The sequence below is a fragment of the Aethalodelphis obliquidens genome, unplaced genomic scaffold (assembly GCF_003676395.1).
Source record: "Aethalodelphis obliquidens isolate GAN/ISIS:26980383/991018 unplaced genomic scaffold, ASM367639v1 scaffold9, whole genome shotgun sequence".
In the NCBI taxonomy this organism is placed as follows: Eukaryota; Metazoa; Chordata; class Mammalia; order Artiodactyla; family Delphinidae; genus Aethalodelphis; species Aethalodelphis obliquidens.
In genome coordinates, this window is record NW_020837953.1 from 30,592,695 (window position 1) to 30,611,765 (window position 19,071).

The 19,071-nt window shown below is 47.6% G+C and overlaps 1 protein-coding gene across 14 annotated transcripts in view; it reads right to left on the reverse strand.

Annotated features, from left to right (window-relative positions):
• Nucleotides 1-1,999: 1,999 nt before the first annotated feature.
• RCC1 (regulator of chromosome condensation 1) overlaps nt 2,000-19,071 on the reverse strand; it is a 31,242-nt gene continuing 14,170 nt past the window's right edge. For 6 of the 14 annotated variants that reach the window (XM_027109435.1, XM_027109437.1, XM_027109436.1 and 3 more), the window contains 10 exons: nt 9,717-9,798; nt 9,051-9,158; nt 8,053-8,240; nt 7,692-7,871; nt 6,770-6,866; nt 6,533-6,655; nt 5,872-6,027; nt 5,507-5,626; nt 5,009-5,161; nt 2,000-4,066 (listed from right to left, as the gene is read on the reverse strand). In XM_027109435.1, the coding sequence (XP_026965236.1) occupies nt 3,891-4,066; nt 5,009-5,161; nt 5,507-5,626; nt 5,872-6,027; nt 6,533-6,655; nt 6,770-6,866; nt 7,692-7,871; nt 8,053-8,240; nt 9,051-9,158; nt 9,717-9,798 (1,383 nt within the window). In that variant the 3' untranslated portion in view covers nt 2,000-3,890. Of the gene's footprint in view, nt 4,067-5,008; nt 5,162-5,506; nt 5,627-5,871; nt 6,028-6,532; nt 6,656-6,769; nt 6,867-7,691; nt 7,872-8,052; nt 8,241-9,050; nt 9,159-9,716; nt 9,799-14,642; nt 14,815-19,071 lie in introns of those variants that run through there. The other 8 variants (XM_027109443.1, XM_027109448.1, XM_027109446.1 and 5 more) reach the window with 5 other exon arrangements.

The following is a 19,071-nucleotide window of genomic DNA, read 5'->3' on the forward strand; positions in this document are numbered from 1 at the left end:
CCCTAATGCCTGGCTTCCAGTAAGTTCTCCAACATGGCAATTGGAGGCCTTCAAATTGTAACTGGTAACTCTTTTATTTAGTACTATTTGCCAGCCCCTGTGCTGTGCTCTTTGCTTACCATTTTTAAAATTTATTTTACTGGGCTTCCCTGGTGGTGCGGTGGTTGAGAGTCCGCCTGCCGATGCAGGGGACACGGGTTCGTGCCCCGGTCTGGGAGGATCCCACATGCCGCGGAGCGGCTGGGCCCGTGAGCCATGGCCGCTGAGCCTGCGCGTCCGGAGCCTGTGCTCCGCAACGGGAGAGGCCACAGCAGTGAGAGGCCCGCGTACCGCAAAAAAAAAAAAAAAAAAAATTGTTTTACTTATGGAAGATTTTTAAATGTTTATTTTTAATTTAGAATGTAAGCTTTATCAGACAGGATTCCTTGTTCACGCTTTCTAATCAAATTCCCACAACCATGTCTGGGATATGGTAGGCACTGAAAAAAAATTTTTGAATTTATGTCAAACGATAAACAGTTGTCCCTTACCCCATCTATCCCTAGTCCCAACTTCCAGTCCCTTGAGGCAACCACTTCCAAATCTTTTCCCTAAAATCTGTGTATTTCTAAATAGTATACTTTCTTTCTTTTTCTTTTTCGGTATGCGGGCCTCTCACTGCTGTGGCCTCTCCCGCTGCAGAGCACAGGCTCCAGACGCGCAGGCTCAGCGGCCATGGCTCACGGGCCCCGCCGCTCCGCGGCACGTGGGATCTTCCCGGACCGGGGCACGAACCCGTGTCCCCTGCATCGGCAGGCGGACTCTCAACCACTGCACCACCAGGGAAGCCCTAAATAGTATACTTTCTATTCATTTGTAGTTTCAGATATTTTATTTATTTATTTTTAAGAAGATGTTGTGGGTAGGAGTTTATTATTTTTGGTGTGTTGCGTCTTCATTTCTGTGCAAGGGCTTACTCTAGTTGTGGCAAGCGGGGGCCACTCTTCATCGTGGTGCGCGGGCCTCTCACTATCGCGGCCTCTCTTGTTGCGGAGAACAGGCTCCAGACGCGCAGGCTCAGTAGTTGTGGCGCACGGGCCTAGTTGCTCCGCGGCATGTGGAATCTTCCCGGACCGGGGCTCGAACCCGTGTCCCCTGCATCAGCAGGCGGATTCTCAACCACTGCGCCACCAGGGAAGCCCCAGATATTTTAGGGACTGCCCCCATACATACACACTTCTCCATCTTCTGACTATAATTTGTCAAAACACTTAACATTTACATTATTATGACTTTGCAAATATTATTTATAGCTGAGCCATATGGGGTGATTACATTTGTTTTGGAGTAACCAATTCAGGTTGGAGGAGGATGGGAGAAAAGGTAAAATTGAGAATACCTGATGTGTTTGAACACAGAAAAGGGGATTTACACTTCTGATAGCGATATGAACACCGAATAAATGATACTTACGCCAAAAAACTAAGCATGTGAAAAACAAGGCAATTATTAACTACAGGGAACTTTAAAATGTTCAACGGTCATAACAGCAAAGGCTTGTGGGGCCTTTGCTATGTGCCTGAAACTGTTCTAACATATGTAAAGCACCTACAGAGAGCTTTATAACTCTTATGTTCAATACAAGGAAAAGAAACTGAGGTTCTGGGCTCGGGTGGAGGCTGATTTAAATTCTAGCCTAGTCTGTGCCACTTGGTAGCTTGGCCTCAAGCTAGACACTTGAACTCTCAGGGACTTTTTCCTGAGGGACAGCAATTCCCACTTCACAAGGCGATCAAATGAGCTATTATTGTATGCAAAGTGCTCGGGCACAATGCCTGGCCCCTTTAAGTCCCAATCCACAAGAGCTGTTATTAAGGATAGGGCACTTTCAACCTGCTATATTGTCAAAAGGGAAAACTTCAGTAAATCTAATCCAACTGGACTTTTTTGGGTGGAGTGGGCGTGGGAAGAGCAGACACACAGGTGCTTCTTCACAAAGAAAATACTAAAATCAAAAGTGTGATTTTTCCCTTCTAAGAAGTCAATTTCTAATCAGGATAGTACATGCATCAAAACTAAAAGTTCAAGGAAAAAAAACAATCACAGAATACATTTTAAGTTATTTTACATCATATTCATTTTTCCAAGAGTCACTGATATGGAAGAATCCTCCTGGTGCTAGTAAAACTTTCCTGCTCTAATATACAAACCTCCTATATCAGCACTGTTCACTGTAACTTTCTGCAGTTATGGAAATGTTCTATAAATTTCTGTATTTGCATAGCCCAGAACCATAGGCGCTAGACACTTCTGACTACTGAGGACTTGAAATGTGGCTAGTGCAGCCGAGGAAGTCCATTTTACATTTTTACAAATTTAAATTAAATGTAAACAGCCACATGTAGGTACTGACCACCATACTGGACAGGTCAGCTCTATATGATTTGGTTGCTCAAATGCCTGTGAAAATCTACGTCATTATGCATTAAGTTGTTACTGTGCAGTTAATCATGTTTAATTAGTTATACTAGCTTTTGAAATGATACAGTACATCATTAAACTTAGCATAAGTATTTCTAGAGATGTACTGTACTCAAAAATCTTGGTTTGGGATTAGGATATTAAAAGATCCATCCCATGTCTCACACAATATACAGTATAATTTTTTTAAAAATCCAGTGATTCCTGAAACATAAATACCTAACAAAAATCAATCAACTTTTTTTTATTTGTCTAGAACAGCCACTGTTCCATACAAAAAACAAAAAAACAAAAAAAAACCCCCAGCTGACTGGCACACACCAGGACCTCTTGACATCACTGAAGCCCTAGTCTTCACCAGGGCTACAGGCATGGGGTTATTCTGCCCATCCCAACACAGCAGGTGCTCCCTTAAAAAAGCAGGGAGCATGTAGAAAACAAGTGGCCTGTTTTATAAAACTCTAAATTTATTCAAAGTGTTAAAAGATTTCACTCTCCCCTCCAAAATACTTTACATTAAAAAAAAAATCAATATTCTCTTCTATTTTTTCAGCCTCTGTACAAGCTACTGCTTCCCTTTCTGGGGACCAGTCTCTGCCCCTCCAACCCTCTTCCCTGCCCTCCCTTCACTCTCAATATTGCTGTAAGTTTGCTTATAAAGCCCTCCTTCCCCTCTCCCCGAGGTCCCGCCCTGCAGGCATAGCTTCCTTTCTGGATTTCAGGCCCTTGGCTTGCAGGTGAGGCAGGTTGGATGGGTGGGCAGACAAGGCCTGAAGGGCAGAATGCTTTGTGCTTCTGGGAGAAAGGCTGACTGGCTTTTTTCTTGATCAAGCGGAGGATCACTGTTTTTCTTTTTGCCCCATGGGCACCTGTTCAGGGCCAAATATTTGGCTTGGGGTTGCCCATGGCTGGGTAGCCCTGCCCCTTCTCCAGTTTCCCCAGGCGTAGGTCCATGACAGCTGGGTCTCAGGACGGTACCATTTGTCTGTCTGTGGGTTGTGAAGGACAGGAAGAGTGGCACGTGACTAGAGCAGGGCTTGGCAGAGCCCCGACTTCTCAGAGTATGGGCACCAAACACGCAGGAGAGGAAGTTTTGGTTTTTGATAGGCAAAACCAGGGTCAGCCAGGACCATGGGAAATAGGGATGAGGGGGAAAGGTCTAACCACATAGCTGTGGGGTCAGCAATGTTCCTTCTGATTAAACCCCCCTCCCCTCTTCCATCTATCCCACCCTCATCCTGTAGGTCCCAGGATGATTCCGGGAAAGGAGGGAAAAAAAAGAGAAGCATTCTGTTCTGCTGATGGGAAAAAGGCAGGAGATGACAGAGTACTTGGAGCTAGAAGAGGCCTGCTGGAATATGTAGACATCATGGCTTCCTTGTTCCAGGAGGGAGGTGGGGGGGCCGGAAACCAGGCCCTCAGACGCTTCATCAACTCTGTTCCTTGTCCTTGACTAGTAAGACTGTGTGCTGGCCCCCGCTGGACACAGATAAGACCACACGGTTCTCCAACTGTTTGCCTGTCATCTCCACGGGGCTCCAGACATCCTCTTCCTGTCCTGTGCCCAGCTGGTAGTTGGTGCCCATGCCCCAGGCAAAAACACGACCTACAAAGGACAGAAATATGGGCAGCTGTATCTCCAGGGTCCCAAGCCCCACCTTTCTGTAGTGTGAGAAGCCTGGCACACGAGGGTGGATTTTGGCCTGGGCCTGTGGCAGCCTGGCAACGTCCCAGCCTCCGGGCGTTAAGGGAAGATGGGAGGAAGCAAGGAGATGATGGACAAAGAAGAGCTCTGTCAACCAGAGACCGCAGTCCTTACACACTGCCAAAAACTTCTGCCTGCTCCTAGGCGTGGCATTCAAGTCAATCACTGGCCATTTCCCAAACCCCCATATCACCTCCATTCCCAGGACCACCTGCCTTTGAGACTGCTCTGGATGCCCTCCTTTGCTTATCATAAAGGACTGAACCTTCACGGTGCAGTACAAGCCCCACTTCCTCAGGAACTCTTCCCAGATAATCCCAGGTCAAGCACCTCTGCCAGCCGGATTTCTCAAGGCCTCCATGGCTGTTCCACTCAGGCTTTGGTGACCACTTGTCCACACCCTCCTCTGCTGTACTTGCCAGGACCCCAACTACTAACCCCTCTTTCTCTAATAAAATTCTAAGTACAACCCCCTGGGAAGCCGGCACCTACTAGGTTGTAAATAAAAAGGGTCACCATGGTATAAAATGTAAACAGAAGCCTGAGTTAGGAGTCTGGAGACATGGGTTCAAGTCCTACTGCTTGTCTGGGCCTCAGTGATATATCTCCCTTTGCTGTTTTTCTCCTCTACAGAACAAATCACTTCTATTAAAATAACGTGTTTACCCATTTTGTCATCAAAGCTAGAGCTTCTGACAATCAGGCCAAAAGCAACATCACCACAAACAGTGTTCTCCACACCTCAGCTCCATCTGATGGTGGACATCAGAGGCTACTGGGCACTTCGGTAAGAACCACGACCACCAGACTCCAACCAGACCAACTGTGGGCAGCCCCACTCACCATCCTTGGTCACAGCATATCCCACAGAGGCCCCACAAGCCACCGAGGAGACGGCGGGCAGCCTGGAGATGAGGGTGGGTACGCTCTTCTCCTCGGCACCTTCCCCAAGGCCCAGCCGCCCATACTCAGCCCGGCCCAGGCTGTATGCTCTTCCTGTGGAGGAGGCAGAGAGACGAGGAGTAGCAGAGGGCATGCTCCGGGTAGGCCATTTAGCACTTATATCTGTGGGAGCTGGTCCCCCATTCCTAGGGTGGTGAGGTCTGAAGTGTCCTTTTCAGTTTTGGGGGAGGCCTGGGAGAACCCCCCCAGGCCCCCATTGAACTCACACGTGGAAGAACACCAGGACGCTGGGGGACGGGGGCGACCCTCGTGGACCCACAGCCAGCCCAGTCCATGGAGCAGGCCCAGGTTCCAAGCACCGCGATCTCCAGTGTGTGGCCAGGCCTGTGCCCAGGGAACACTCCACCTCCAACCCAGAGATGGACCAGGAGGCCCTACCTTCTGAATCCATGCAGACTGTATGGTGCTGGCCACCAGAGAAGCCCACCCAGGACTTCGTGGAGTTCTTGAAGGATGTCAGGTTCTGAGGTACAAAGCAAGATTCTGTGCCTGGGGTTCCTGGGGGAAGAGGCCAGGACAGAGCTGTCAGGCGTGAGGGTGTCCAAGGAGCTGCCTTCTTCTTCCCCTCCCAGTGTGGCCCCCACCCCACACCAGGGTATTTATATTCTCATTTTACAGATGAGAAAACTGAGGCTCTGAGGGGTTAGGTGACCCCACCAAGGGTGCACAATGAATGAGGGGTGGAGGCAGGACTGGAGCCCAGGTCACTCTGGGAGACCCTGGACGATGGGCTTGGGACTCACCTAGCTGATGGTAGTTGGAGAGGCCAAAGCCATATACATGGCCCTCAGAGGAGATGGCAAAGGTGAAGTAGGCACCACAGAAGGCATCCTGGAATCTGACATGGCCCCGGCTTCCCCTGGATTTCAGCATCACACACTTGGGGACCAGGAGTCGTTCTGCAGGCAGAGAGCAGGCCAGGGTCAGTGGCAGACACACACAGCCTCTCCTCTCTGCCCCATCTGTTTCTCCTTCACTGTTAAAGCCCTCGCAGGGAGGCTAGGCAGGGACTCTTGTCCCTATTATACAGAAGAGGAAACTGAGGCCAGGAGAGTCCAAGTGCCTCACTCAGACTCTCACAGCCATAGGGGTAACATTTACCTGGAACTTACCATGTGCCAGACAGTCTTTTATGCAAACTCATTTAACTTCACAACAAACCAGTGAGGTAGGTTTAGAGGTAGGTGGGTTTAGAGATGAGGAAACTATGTCCAGGGGCCCACAGCCAGTAGCTGGTAGAGCCACGATTCAAACCTGGGGTAGTCTGGCTCTAGAATCTGAGTCCTTAACTACCACCGCACGTCCACCTGATACAAGCCTGAACACAGAGAATCCCTTCTACCTCTGACCTTCACCGGGGGTGGCTTGCCAACTTGCCCCGCCAGAGGGACCTAAGCCACCTACCGAGGCCCTGCCGGCCACCACGATTAGCAAATAATTCAGGCACGCGGCCCAGTTGGCCCTGCTCCCCGCAGCCCAAAGTACAGAGGTCGCCATCAACTGTCAGCATCACCAAGTGGTCGTTTCCTGAGGGTGAGAGGAAGGCAAGGGATGCAGGGCTTGTCTGTAAGGGCCAAGGCTGGGCCAGCCCCCCAAAAAGGTTCTCCAACTCCTGCCCAGAGTGAGTACCTGCAGACTCACCTGAGGCCACCTTCACCACGGGCGTACTCAGCTGCACCTGCACAGGCACCATGCTCTTTTTCATGGGCTCCAAGAGCCCGATCACACCATTATTGTCCTGGAAGGGAGGGGCAGAAGAGTTTTCAGCCAGTTCTTCCTGCCTCATACCAGCCAGATCCAGCTTTGCAGTCAGCCACGGAGCTGTCTGGTGAAGGGCACTGGTGCCAGATGGAGATGGAGAAGTGGGCAGGAGCCAGGCCACATAGTGCAATACTTACGAATGAAATCATACATGGTCTGTGATTTGCATTAAAATAACAAAGGAGTTGGGGAACGGAAGGGAGTAAAGATGAAACAAGTTTGGTCATAAGCTGATAATTGTTGGGGCAAGCAGATAGAGTTCAATATAGTATTCTGCTTACTTTTATGTGTTTGAAATTATCAATAAAAAAATTTAAAACCAGCCCCAATGAGGAAACATCAGATTCCTTTATTTTTGACATTTCAAAATAAATTGAATACTAAAGTACCAAAAACAATTTTAATGCTGTATCTGCTTTTTAAACCACACTCTCCTGTCCTGGAAGTTCTGAGATGTGCCCCCAAACCCCTGAGAAGTGTGGAAGAAGGCTGGGAAGGCGGGGGGGAGGTTGAAGGCAGGGAGATGGGTCAGTAGGCTTCCTGGCTTAGCCTCAGCCCAAAGGCATCCTTGACCCACCCCTTTCCCAAGACGCACACATCATAACATCAGAGTCCAGGGAACAGCAGTGGTGTGGACAGGCCTGGATGAAGAAGCCAGAAACCTGGGTCTGGGCCCAAGCTCTGCCCAGGGCCTTGATTTCCCCAGTAAGTAAAACAGGGGTCTCATGATGGGTTATCTTTGGGGCCCCACCAGTTAATTCTGCCCACCAGCCCCCATGACGTCTTCCAGACCCAGTCTTACCCGGAAGGAGCCCCAAAGGAAGACACGGCCATCCTCGGTGAGGGCCGCTGTGTGACTGTCTCCTGCTGACACCTGTACCACCTTCTCTTGCAGTTCCACTTTCCCAGGGACCATCTCTGAGCCCTCCACTGATGTGTCCCTTCCCAGGGCACCCTCATCATTGCAGCCGAAGGAGTAGACCTGTGCCCAGGATGCCCCCATTAGTGCAAGGCCTGGCCTCTCCATCCGTTCTTGTTCAGGCCAATCCCTGCTTGTCTAACCAGCTCCATCTCCACAGAGTAATGCGTGCGGTTCAAAGCTCCTTCCCCAAGCCCCCTACTAACCCCAGGCCCTGTCCCATCCTGTGCCACGCCCAACCTACCTGGCCACTTTTGCTTAGACACACAGTGTGCATGCCCCCAGCCTCAGCTTGCACGATGTCCTCTAGAATGGGCACCAGGGCTGGCTTCTTCCTCTCCATCACATTCTCGCCCAGCCCCAGCTGGCCCACGTCGCCCTGGCCCAGCGTCAGCACCAAACCCGGTTCTGTGTTGTGGGACCTATGTGAGACTGAGGGGTGAAGGAGACAGCCCCTGAGTGTGTAGGATGATGGGAGAGAGGAGAGGTCACTGCACAGGCTCTGTGATCACACAGACCTGGGTTCAAGCCCCTGCCCTGCCACAGACCATCTGACCTCTCCAAGCCTAAGTTTCCTCATCTGTGAAACGAGGATAACAAAAGTACTTATCTCATAGGGTTTTTGTGCAGATTAAAAACTGATCACATTATTAATGTGAGTGGAAGGAAATGGAAACGAGACACTCAATATCGGCAAATGAATCTTGGTGGAGAGGGTTAAAGAACAGTGGGGACACAAGCTAGTTTTCCTGATAGGTTGTTCTTGGTCGGGAACCATACAATCAGGGCATAATAACGTCTACCCCTTTACCGACTGCTTACTAGTGTTAGACTGCTTTGCAGCCCCTCACATTATGCTAGAGACCTTCCATTCTTAGGATCCCACTTTACAGAAAAGGGAAGAGTCTCAGAGAAGGTCACAGAATAATTAGTAGAGTTTGCAGTGCATCCTCAGGCTGTGACTTAACCCCTGGACATAGGTACACTGACCCCCACTCCGCTCCTATGTGGGAGCGGACAGGCAGCTGAAAAGGAAGGGGTAGGAGTTAAGAGCCCGCACAGGCTTTTGCAGAGAGGAACACGCCAACCAGTGTGCGGCACAGGGCCATCTGGTGGCCAACAGCGACCGCCCGTAGCCCCGGACAGCCAATGGCGTCCAGCCCCTCCCCCTGGGGGTGTGGCCAGGCTGCCAGGACTGCTGCGGCTGCGCAGAGGGTGCGGGTGCGCTGGGCAAGCAGCCACCTGGTCGGGCTTTCTGGTCAGGAGGGCTCGGCCCGCAGGCACCTTGGCAGGAGCGGGCGCCTGGAACGCGGCGGGAGGCAACGACCCTCACTGCCTGGTTACCAGGGTCTGCAAAAGACAGACAGTGTCTGAGTGTGGGTCCATATTCCCCCCTCCCAGATTGGGGGTGGCTCTCTCTCCTCCCTGACTCCCTCCAGGGTCCAAGGAGAGAGGAGACCACAGCCACCTCCCTCCAGTGCTACCAGGACATGATCTCATTTTCCTCAGGACAGCCCAGTGAGGTTGCCCATTTTATGAATGGGGTAGTAGTCCAAGCTCAGTGAGGTTAGTGATTTGCTCAAAGCTATATGTAGCTAGAAAGTGGCAGAGCCAGGACTTGAACCCAGTCTGGAGGTCAATGGTCTTAACCATGATGCATTACTGCCTGGGGCAAAGCCCTAGGGTCTATTTTTTTGCCAGTATCTGAGTGCTTTTAGGCAAGTCCCTGCCCCTTTAAGATTCCCAGAGGGTGGGATTCAGTGAGCTACAGGAGACTCTCCAGCTGGGTGGAGTTCCTGGACTTCCAGGCCCCTCAGCTTCAAATCTCAGGGAGAAAGGAGCCCAGTTCCAGATTCTGGGGGTGCCAAGAGGCCACCCATACTGAAGTAGAGGCCAAGGCCAACTTACCCTTCACCTTCTTGCTTTTGGGGAGGGCATCTTCGGGGGGTGACCTTCTCTTAGTTATACGCTTGGGTGGCATCTTCCTGTCCTGAAAAACCCAGGCAAATACTCCATGTCAGAAATGGCAATCATTTTCCTGCTCTAATTAGGCAATATTCATCAAAAACTCTAAAAAGAAAAGTGAGAAGAAATGCCCAGCAATTCCACTTCTCAGAATTTATCTGAGAAGAACCAAATAATAAATACACCCAAAGATTAAGATCCACAATATTCTCTACTGTATTCTTCATAACATTAAAAAAACAACAAACAATGGAGCAACCCATACACTCAGGAGTAGGGGACTGGCTAGATAATATGTGGTATATTGATGATAAAACAGGACGAAGCCATTAAAAGTGATGCGTTCAGAGATTTATTTACTGAATCATTGCCAAGTAATATAAACAGATTGAAAAACAGCCCATCATCCTATTTGTGGAAAAGAAAAAGCATACACATATAAAAATGTGTGGAAGGAAATACATTCCATATTGGTAATGGTAACCTCTGGAAAATGGGATTATGGACAACTTCTACTTCTTTCTTTGTAGTTTACCTATATTATCGAAGCTACAAGAAACATTACATGTATTTTTAAAATTTTATTATAAAAAATTAAAACATTGAAGAACATTAAGTGAAGTATCCCTCACAACTCCTCCCAACCCCAACATAACCACTAGTAACTTCGGTTTTACATAACTGCCATAATCAGACCACACACACACAAAGCTGTTCTCATTAAATAAAAGCAAACCAAACCATCTGTGCCCTTTGATCCAAAATGCCACCACTCCTGGGAGGAACTTGGCTTTCCTCTAAGCAGTCCAACAAGAGACAAACACTGTATACACACTCACACCAACAGACGGTGTTACAAAAGGGGGAAAGGAAATCACCTATGGGTGACAAAAAGGGCTGTTGCACCTAGCACGATCCCGGGCAGCTGAAAGCCTCAGCCCTGAGCCCTTCACTCCTTAAACTAACTGCTGCTGCCTTGTCTCCTCAAGACCTCTGAGAACTGACTTTCTCCACGGCTATCTCAATTCCAATCCAGCCCAAATTGTGTCGAAAGCCTTTCCCCCCCCACATAAGCAGCTTTGGAAATAAATCTTTATTGAGCCCTGGTCTTTAAGGTTATGAAAGACAGTTCAGCTGTCTAAGCCTTAGGCTCCCAAACTCTAATGAGGGCAATTTGCAGCTACCCAGATGCAAAAGTGGTAGAGCAAGTGGTGGTTAAGAGGAGCCAGAATATGCGCTCAGCTGCTTTCTAGCTGTTTGACCTTGGACAAAGTTATTTAATCTCTTCATGATTCAGTTTCCTCCTCAGTAAAACGGGGATAATAATAGTACCCACACCCTGTTGTGACATCTATGACTAATTGAGCTAGTACTGTAAAAGTAATAACATAGTAAGTGCTCAATAAATCGATGCTGGTGTTATAACATCCAGGGTCTGTCCCAGGTGCTGCTCAGGCACAGCTCTAATCTAATCTAACCCACCTCTCCTCCATTCTACGGAAGAGGGATGGAGACTCTACCCAAGGCTACAAATGGAAAGAGAACTTCAAGAGACCTTCTCAGGCTCCTCTGTGGGCCTAAACAGCACCCCATTCTTCCTCCCTCCCTCCCTTCCTTTCTTCCAGTAGGTCCTAGAGCCTCAGCCTCTCCAGCTCCGCATTCCATGGTATATGAACACAAAGGGAGTGGCCTGGAATTTCCAGGCCATTTTTGCTGACTATCCTGGGGGAAGAGAACAAAGTACCGAAGATGGCAAAATAGCCAAAGGCCTACAATCCGTCAAGGCTGTGTAGGTTGAGCCTCTGCAGGTTGAGCTTCTACAGGTTGTGACTGGCCCAGTTTTGACTCTGTTGAGGCATTTCTGTGTTTCACCCAACTTCTATTCTCCCAGGGTTGAACTCCTCCCCTCCAAGTAGCCTCTTTGAAACCCCTTTTCCCACATTAGAAATGCACATTCCTTAGGATAAAGGGAATTGGATTCATCTGCCAGAGCTGTGGTTTGTTCAACCCTGCTTCTGTGACCATGGTTGACCTCTATGGCAGCTTTTTTTTTTTACATTTATTTATTTTATTTATTTACTTTTGTCTGCGTTGGGTCTTCATTGCTGCGCGCAGGCTTTCTCTAGTTGCGGCGAGCGGGGGCTACTCTTTGTTGCGGTGCGCGGGCTTCTCAGTGCGGTGGCTTCTCTTGTTGCAGAGCATGGGCTCTAGGCGCACGGGCTTCAGTAGTTGTGGTATGCGGGCTTAGTTGCTCCGCGGCATGTGGGATCTTCCCAGACCAGGGTTCGAACCTGTGTCCCCTGCATTGGCAGGCAGATTCTCAACCACTGCGCCACCAGGGAAGTCCCTCTCTAGCAGCTTTAACCTCTCTGAGCTGTACCCTCATCTGTAAAAAGGGAGGCAATGACCACTTCCAGGGCTGTTGTCAAGACTAAATGAAGCACTTCCCTGGTGGTGCAGTGGTTAAGAATCCTCCTGCCAATGCAGGGGACACGGGTTTAATCCCTGGTCCGGGAAGATCCCACATGCCACGGAGCAACTAAGCCCGTGCGCCACAACTACTGAGCCTGTGCTCTAAAGCCTGCAAGCCGCAGCTACTGAGCCCACGTGCCACAACTACTGAAGCCCGTGTGCTTAGAGCCCGTGCTCCATAACAAGAGAAGCCACCGCAATGAAAAGCCCGCACACCACAACAAAGACTAACCCCCGCTTGCCGCAATCAGAGAAAGCCCGCGCCCAGCAACGAAGACCCAGCACAACCAAAAAAAAAAAAAAAAAAAAAGACTGAATGAAATGTTTGTAAAGGACTTTGGAGTGCCAAGCACACAGTAAGTACTCAATACGTGGCAGCATGTACTCATTCATTCCATGAATGCCTATTACCACTGCCAGGTGTAGCAAGGAAAAAGAAAACTAACCCTCTCCCTGTTCTCATGGAGCTTAATTCTAGTGGGAAAGACACACACACACACAGAGTATTATTACAGATGGTGTTGTGTGAAGGATAGGCAAGGCACAACACTGTAAACGTACTTAATGCCACTGAACTATATACAATTAAAAATGGTTAAAATGGTCAATTTTATGTCATGTGTATTTTACCACAGTAAAAAAAAAAAAAAGCGAGAAAAACTGGGACGGGGGAGGAGATATAGGTCAGATAGGTAACATTTGGGCTAAGGCTTGAAATACTAGCAAGAGAAAGCTAGCAGGGGAAGACCCGGACAAAAGCATGTGATGTGCTCAGGAACCTGGGGAGGCCAGCAGGGCTGTAGGTGGACAGCGATGGATCACATGGCACAAGGGGAGCAGGCGACGGATCGTACAAGGCCTAGTAGGGAAAACAGAAGAGTTTTAAGAAAAATGTCTTAACGATTGTTCTGGCTACTGTAGAGAAAATGCAGTGGCTTGGAAGAGGAGGAGATTGCAGGCATCCAAATGAGAGAAGTCAGCGACTTGATTTGGTCTGAGGCAAGAGAGAAAAGTAGACAAAACAGATCAATTTAGGAGACAGGCTTGCTTTGCTGGTGGATTAGATGTGGGGAATGAGGGTGAGGGAGGAAGCCAGAATGACTTTTTCATCCTAAAAACCCAGCCTCCCTGATCCCCCATGAACTTGGCCAAACACAAGGACCCCCCAGGCTTTGGCTTAAGTGAATAAGTAGATGGTCGACTTCCAGTTACTGAGAACACTGTGGGACAAACAGGAGAGGAGAGACTGAGAGGTCCACCTCACCAGGCGTTTTTGTTAAGTGTGAAGTGCGTGGGAGCAGACCAAGAAGGGATGTTAAGTAGGCAGAGCTGGATGGGTTAAGGAGTGTGGGACGTAACAGGTATCCACTGTTTCTTGTACCCCTGGCCAGGCTGCCAGCCAGTTCACTGTGTCCAGGGCCCTGTCCCACCAAGGGCATATTTCCCGTCAGTTCATCAGAATGACCTGTACCAGTTAGCTGTGCTGGGCAGGGAGACTGTTTAGTAGCATGGAAAAGTACTTACAGCCAGAAGTGAGAAAAAAGGGAACAGAATAATATCAGCACATCGCTGCTGATGTTGGGCTGACCTGGGGGCAAAGCCTGGGGTGGAGAAAAATAAAGGCTATATGAGGTATTTGGTGTCATGGGTCATTAACCAAAAAAAAAAAAGTGTTAGTGTGGGTTGGAACAGACCCAGGCAATATCTCCTTAGCCACTTGTGTTTTGGGCTAATATTCTGGGGCATCTCACTGCAAGCTAACCACACTGATTCCACTTTACAGATGAGGAAACTGAGGCTCAAAAAGGTAAAGTGTCTTACCCAAGACTGGACGAGGAAATCAAGATCTGTACCAAGTACCTAGTCACTCAGACCCCAGGGCTGGTGCCCCTACCTACTTCCTCCCCACACTCCCCAGTCCCTCAGCCTGTCTGAGAACTCTCCCTCATACTCTCTCCCCCAGAAAAGACAGAAGCTTGTCTCTCATTTCCCTACTGCCCACCCCCATCGCCATCCCGCTCTACAAGCCATTCATGATCTTTTAAAACCTCAAACCTGAAACAAGCTGCTTCCTTGCTCAGACTCCTCAGTGGCACCCTCTGCCCACATTTCTTAACCTGGTACTAAAGACCTCCAGGGTCTGATACTAACACGACTTTTGGCCTCCTACCTTATCTGTCACATCGTCCCTTCTCTTCTCACACAATCTTAGACTGCCTACTATTCTCTCCATACCATGTGCATCTCTGTACCATCCCATCCCTATCCTACTAGAAGAAGTTCTGCTCAAAGTCACCTCCATTGGTAAGCCACCTCTGATCCCTCTCTCAATCCTAAAGGAATCATTCTCACAGAGAAATTAGGGCAGACTTTTAGATCATGATTATTTAAATTTACCTGTCTATCCACCATATCAATCTGCTCCTTAAAATGAGTCTCTCTGGGACACTGGTCTCGCCTACTTTCCACATGCCAACAACCTTTAACTTCTCACAACAAGCTGAAGAAGGCACTGTCACTCCTATTTCACAGTTGAGGGAACTGAGGCTCAGAGAAGTCAATTTACTTGCTTAAGTTCATACCATCGGAAAGGAGAGCCAGGAATAGAATCCAGGTATACCTGATAATTAAAAACAAAAACAAAACAAGAATGGTTGGCTAAAGGCAGGCCGTGATCCAGGCAGGGGTCAAGGCAGCCTGGACAGGCCTCCCCAGGATCCTCTATGAGCTTGGCCAAAGGCAAGGAGCAGAGGGCAGCAGCCTGCTGAGGGGGACAGGATAGTGAGAGCAGAGAGGAGCTCGGAGGCGGCTAGGGCCTGGGAGGGTGGGCCACGTGGGTGACAAATCTGCTGAAAGATGTATGGAAGGACGACGGGTACAACTCCATGCTGTGGTGGAGAGAGCACTGGCTTTCAAGTCCAACACACCTGAGTTCCCTTTGAGCCTGACAGTCTTCATCTCTCAAAGAGAGCACTCCAGGCACTGCAGGGTGCTGCTGTGAGCAATCCCCGAGGCAGGGTGGAAGATGCGAGGGCACCTTCTAAAAGGTGGAGCCCTGTACCCATGACCCACCTGCATATCCTCTACCGTACACATCAGTCCTTTGACAGACTCCCTCTCTAACCGCTCTGGGTGTGTTTTCTTAGCCAGACACGGAGTACCTGGGCTAAGAATAAGTAGTAGTCTTTTGTCCCTACCCTGCACTCCCCAACAGACAAACACAGCTTCCATCTTCAAGGAGTTTACAGTCTGGAAGAGTGAGATACAATCCAATAAGTCAGATACAGAGACAACTTCCACCAATAGGCACCTAAGGTGTGCCAGCTTCTCCTAGGACATTCACACCTGCCCTTGGAGGTGTGATCATCCTGGCTTTACAGATAAGAAAGTGGAGGCTCAGAGGAAGGTGCCCCAGGCCACATAGAGGTGGGATGACAGCCCAGGTCTCCCAACCACTCACCACTAGGACAAGAGCATCCCCCCTCCCCACTTCTCTCTGGGCCTCAGTTTCCTCATTTGGTGAATGAAGGCACAGCAGACTAGACAGTCTACCAGGGCCGTGGTGTTCCTGCAGTGACCTGCTGTGACCTCATCTCTGCAAAGGGAGACAGAGCCCTCTCTGACCACAGCAGCTGTCCCCACCCACCCCGACATCAGGAGACAGACACTTGCCCACCAGACGCAATGGCTAAAGAATCTCTTTGTGAGAAAAGTCCCCAGGAGGGATGGAAAAAGATATTCCATGCAAATGGAAAGCAAATAAATCTGGAGCAGCAATACTCATATCAGATAAAATAGACTTTAAAATAAAGAATGTTACAAGAGACAAGGAAGGACACTACATAATGATCAAGGAATCAATCCCAGAAGAAGATATAACAATTATAAATATATATGCACCCAACAGAGGAGCACCTCAATACATAAGGCAACTGCTAACATCTATAAAAAAGGAAATCGACAGTAACACAATAATAGTTGGGGACTTTAACACCTCACACCAATGGACAGATCATCCAAACACAAAATTAATAAGGAAACACAAGCTTTAAATGACACAACAGATGAGATAGATTTAATTGATATTTATTGGACATTCCATCCAAAAACAGCAGATTACACTTTCTTCTCAAGTGCACATGGAACATTCTTCAGGATAGATCCCACCTTGCATCACAAATCAAGCCTCGGTAAATTTAAGAAAATTGAAATCATATCAAGCATCTTTTCGGACAACAATGCTATGAGATTAGAAATCAATTACAGGGAAAAAAACACAAACACATGGAGACTAAACAATACGTTACTAAATAACCAAAAGATCACTGAAGAAATCAAAAAATATCTAGAGACAAATACAACGAAAACACGATGATCCAAAACCAATGGGATGCAGCAAAAGCAGTTCTAAGAGGGAAGTTTATAGCAATACAAGCCTACCTCAAGAAACAAGAAAAATCTCAAATGAACAATCTAACCTTACAGCTAAAGGAACTAGAGAAAGAAGAATAAACAAAACCCAAAGTTAGTAGAAGGAAAGATATCATAAAGATCAGAACAGAGGGCTTCCCTGGTGGCGTAGTGGTTGAGAGTCCGCCTGCCGATGCAGGGGACACGGGTTCGTGCCCCGGTCTGGGAAGATCCCACATGCCGTGGAGTGGCTAGGCCCGTGAGCCATGGCCACTGAGCCTGCGTGTCTGGAGCCTGTGCTCCGCAACGGGAGATGCCACAACAGTGAGAGGCCCGTGTACCGCAGAAATAAATGAAATAGAAACGAAGAAAACAACAGCAAAATGAATAAAACTAAAGGCTGGTTCGTTGAGAAGATAAACAAAATTGATAAACCTTTAGCCAGATTCATCAAGAAAAACAGGGAGAGGACTCAAGTCAATAAAATTAGAAATGAAAAAGGAGAAGTTACAACAGACACCGCAGAAATACAAAGCATCCTAAGAGACTACTACAAGCAACTCTATGCCAATAGAATGGACAACCTGGAAGAAATGGACAAATTCTTAGAAAGGTATAACTTTCCAAGACTGTACCAGGAAGAAACAGAAAATATGAACAGACCAATCACAAGTAATGAAATTGAAACTGTGATTAAAAATCTTCCAACAAACTAAAGTCCAGGACCAGATGGCTTCACAGCTGAATTCTATCAAACATTTAGAGAAGAGCTAACACCCATCCTTCTCAAACTCTTCCAAAAATTGCAGAGGAAGGAACACTCCCAAACTCATTCTATGAGGCCACCATCACCCTGATACCAAAACCAGACAAAGATACTACAAAAAAAGAAAATTACAGACCAATATCACTGATGAGTATAGACGCAAAAATCCTCAGCAAAATACTAGCAAACAGAATCCAACAACACATTAAAAGGATCATACACCATGATCAAGTGGGATTTATCCCAGGGATGCAAGGATTCTTCAATATACACAAATCAATCAATGTGATACACCATATTAACAAATTGAACAAGAAAAACCATATAATCATCTCAGTAGATGCAAAAAAACCGTCTGACAAAATTCAACTCCCATTTATGATAAAAACTCTCCAGAAAGTGGGCATAGGGGGAACCTACCTCAACATAATAAAGGCCATATACGACAAACCCACAGCAAACATCATTCTCAATGGTGAAAAACTGAAAGCATTTCCTCTAAGATCAGGAACAAGACAAGGATGTCCATTCTCACCACTATTATTCAGCATAGTTTTGGAAGTCCCAGCCACGGCAATCAGAGAAGAAAAAGAAATAAAAGGAATACAAATTGGAAAAGAAGAAGTCAAACTGTCACTGTTTGCAGATGACATGATACTATACATAGAGAATCCTAAAGATGCCACCAGAAAACTACTAATCAATGAATTTGTAAAGTTGCAGGATACAAAATTAATGCACAGAAATCTCTTGCATTCCTATATACTCACAACAAAAGATCAAAAAGAGAAATTAAGGAAACAATCCCATTCACCATTGCAACAAAAAGAATAAAATACCTAGGAATAAACCTACCTAAGGAGGTGAAAGACCTGTACTCAGAAAACTATAAGACACTGATGAAAGAAATCAAAGATGACACAAACAGATGGAAAGATATACCATGTTCTTGGATTGGAAGAATCAATATTGTGAAAATGACTATACTACCCAGAGCAATCTACAGATTCAATGCAATCCCTATCAAATTACCAGTGGCATTTTTTACAGAACTAGAACAAAAAATCTTAAAATTTGTATGGAGACACAAAAGACCCCAAATAGCCCAAGCAGTCTTGAGGGAAAAAAACGGAGCTGGAAGAATCAGACTCCCTGACTTCAGACTATACTACAAAGCTACAGTAATCAAGACAATATGGTACTGGCACAAAAACAGAAATATAGATCAACGGAACAGGATAGAAAGCCCAGAGATTAACCCACACACCTATGATCAACTAATCTATGACAAAGGAGGCAAGGATATACAATGGAGAAAAGACAATCTCTTCAGTAAGTGGTGCTGGGAAAACTGCACAGCTACATGTAAAAGAATGAAACCAGAACACTCCCTAACACCATACACAAAAATAAGCTCAAAATGGATTAGAGGGCTTCCCTGGTGGCGCAGTGGTTGAGAGTCCACCTGCCGAGGCAGGGGACACGGGTTCATGCCCCAGTCCGGGAAGATCCCACATGCTGAGGAGCGGCTGCACTCGTGAGCCATGGCCGCTGAGCCTGCGCGTCCGGAGCCTGTGCTCCGCAACGGGAGAGGCCACAACAGTGAGAGGCCCGGGTATCGCAAAAAAAAAAAAAAAAAAAAAAAAAAAA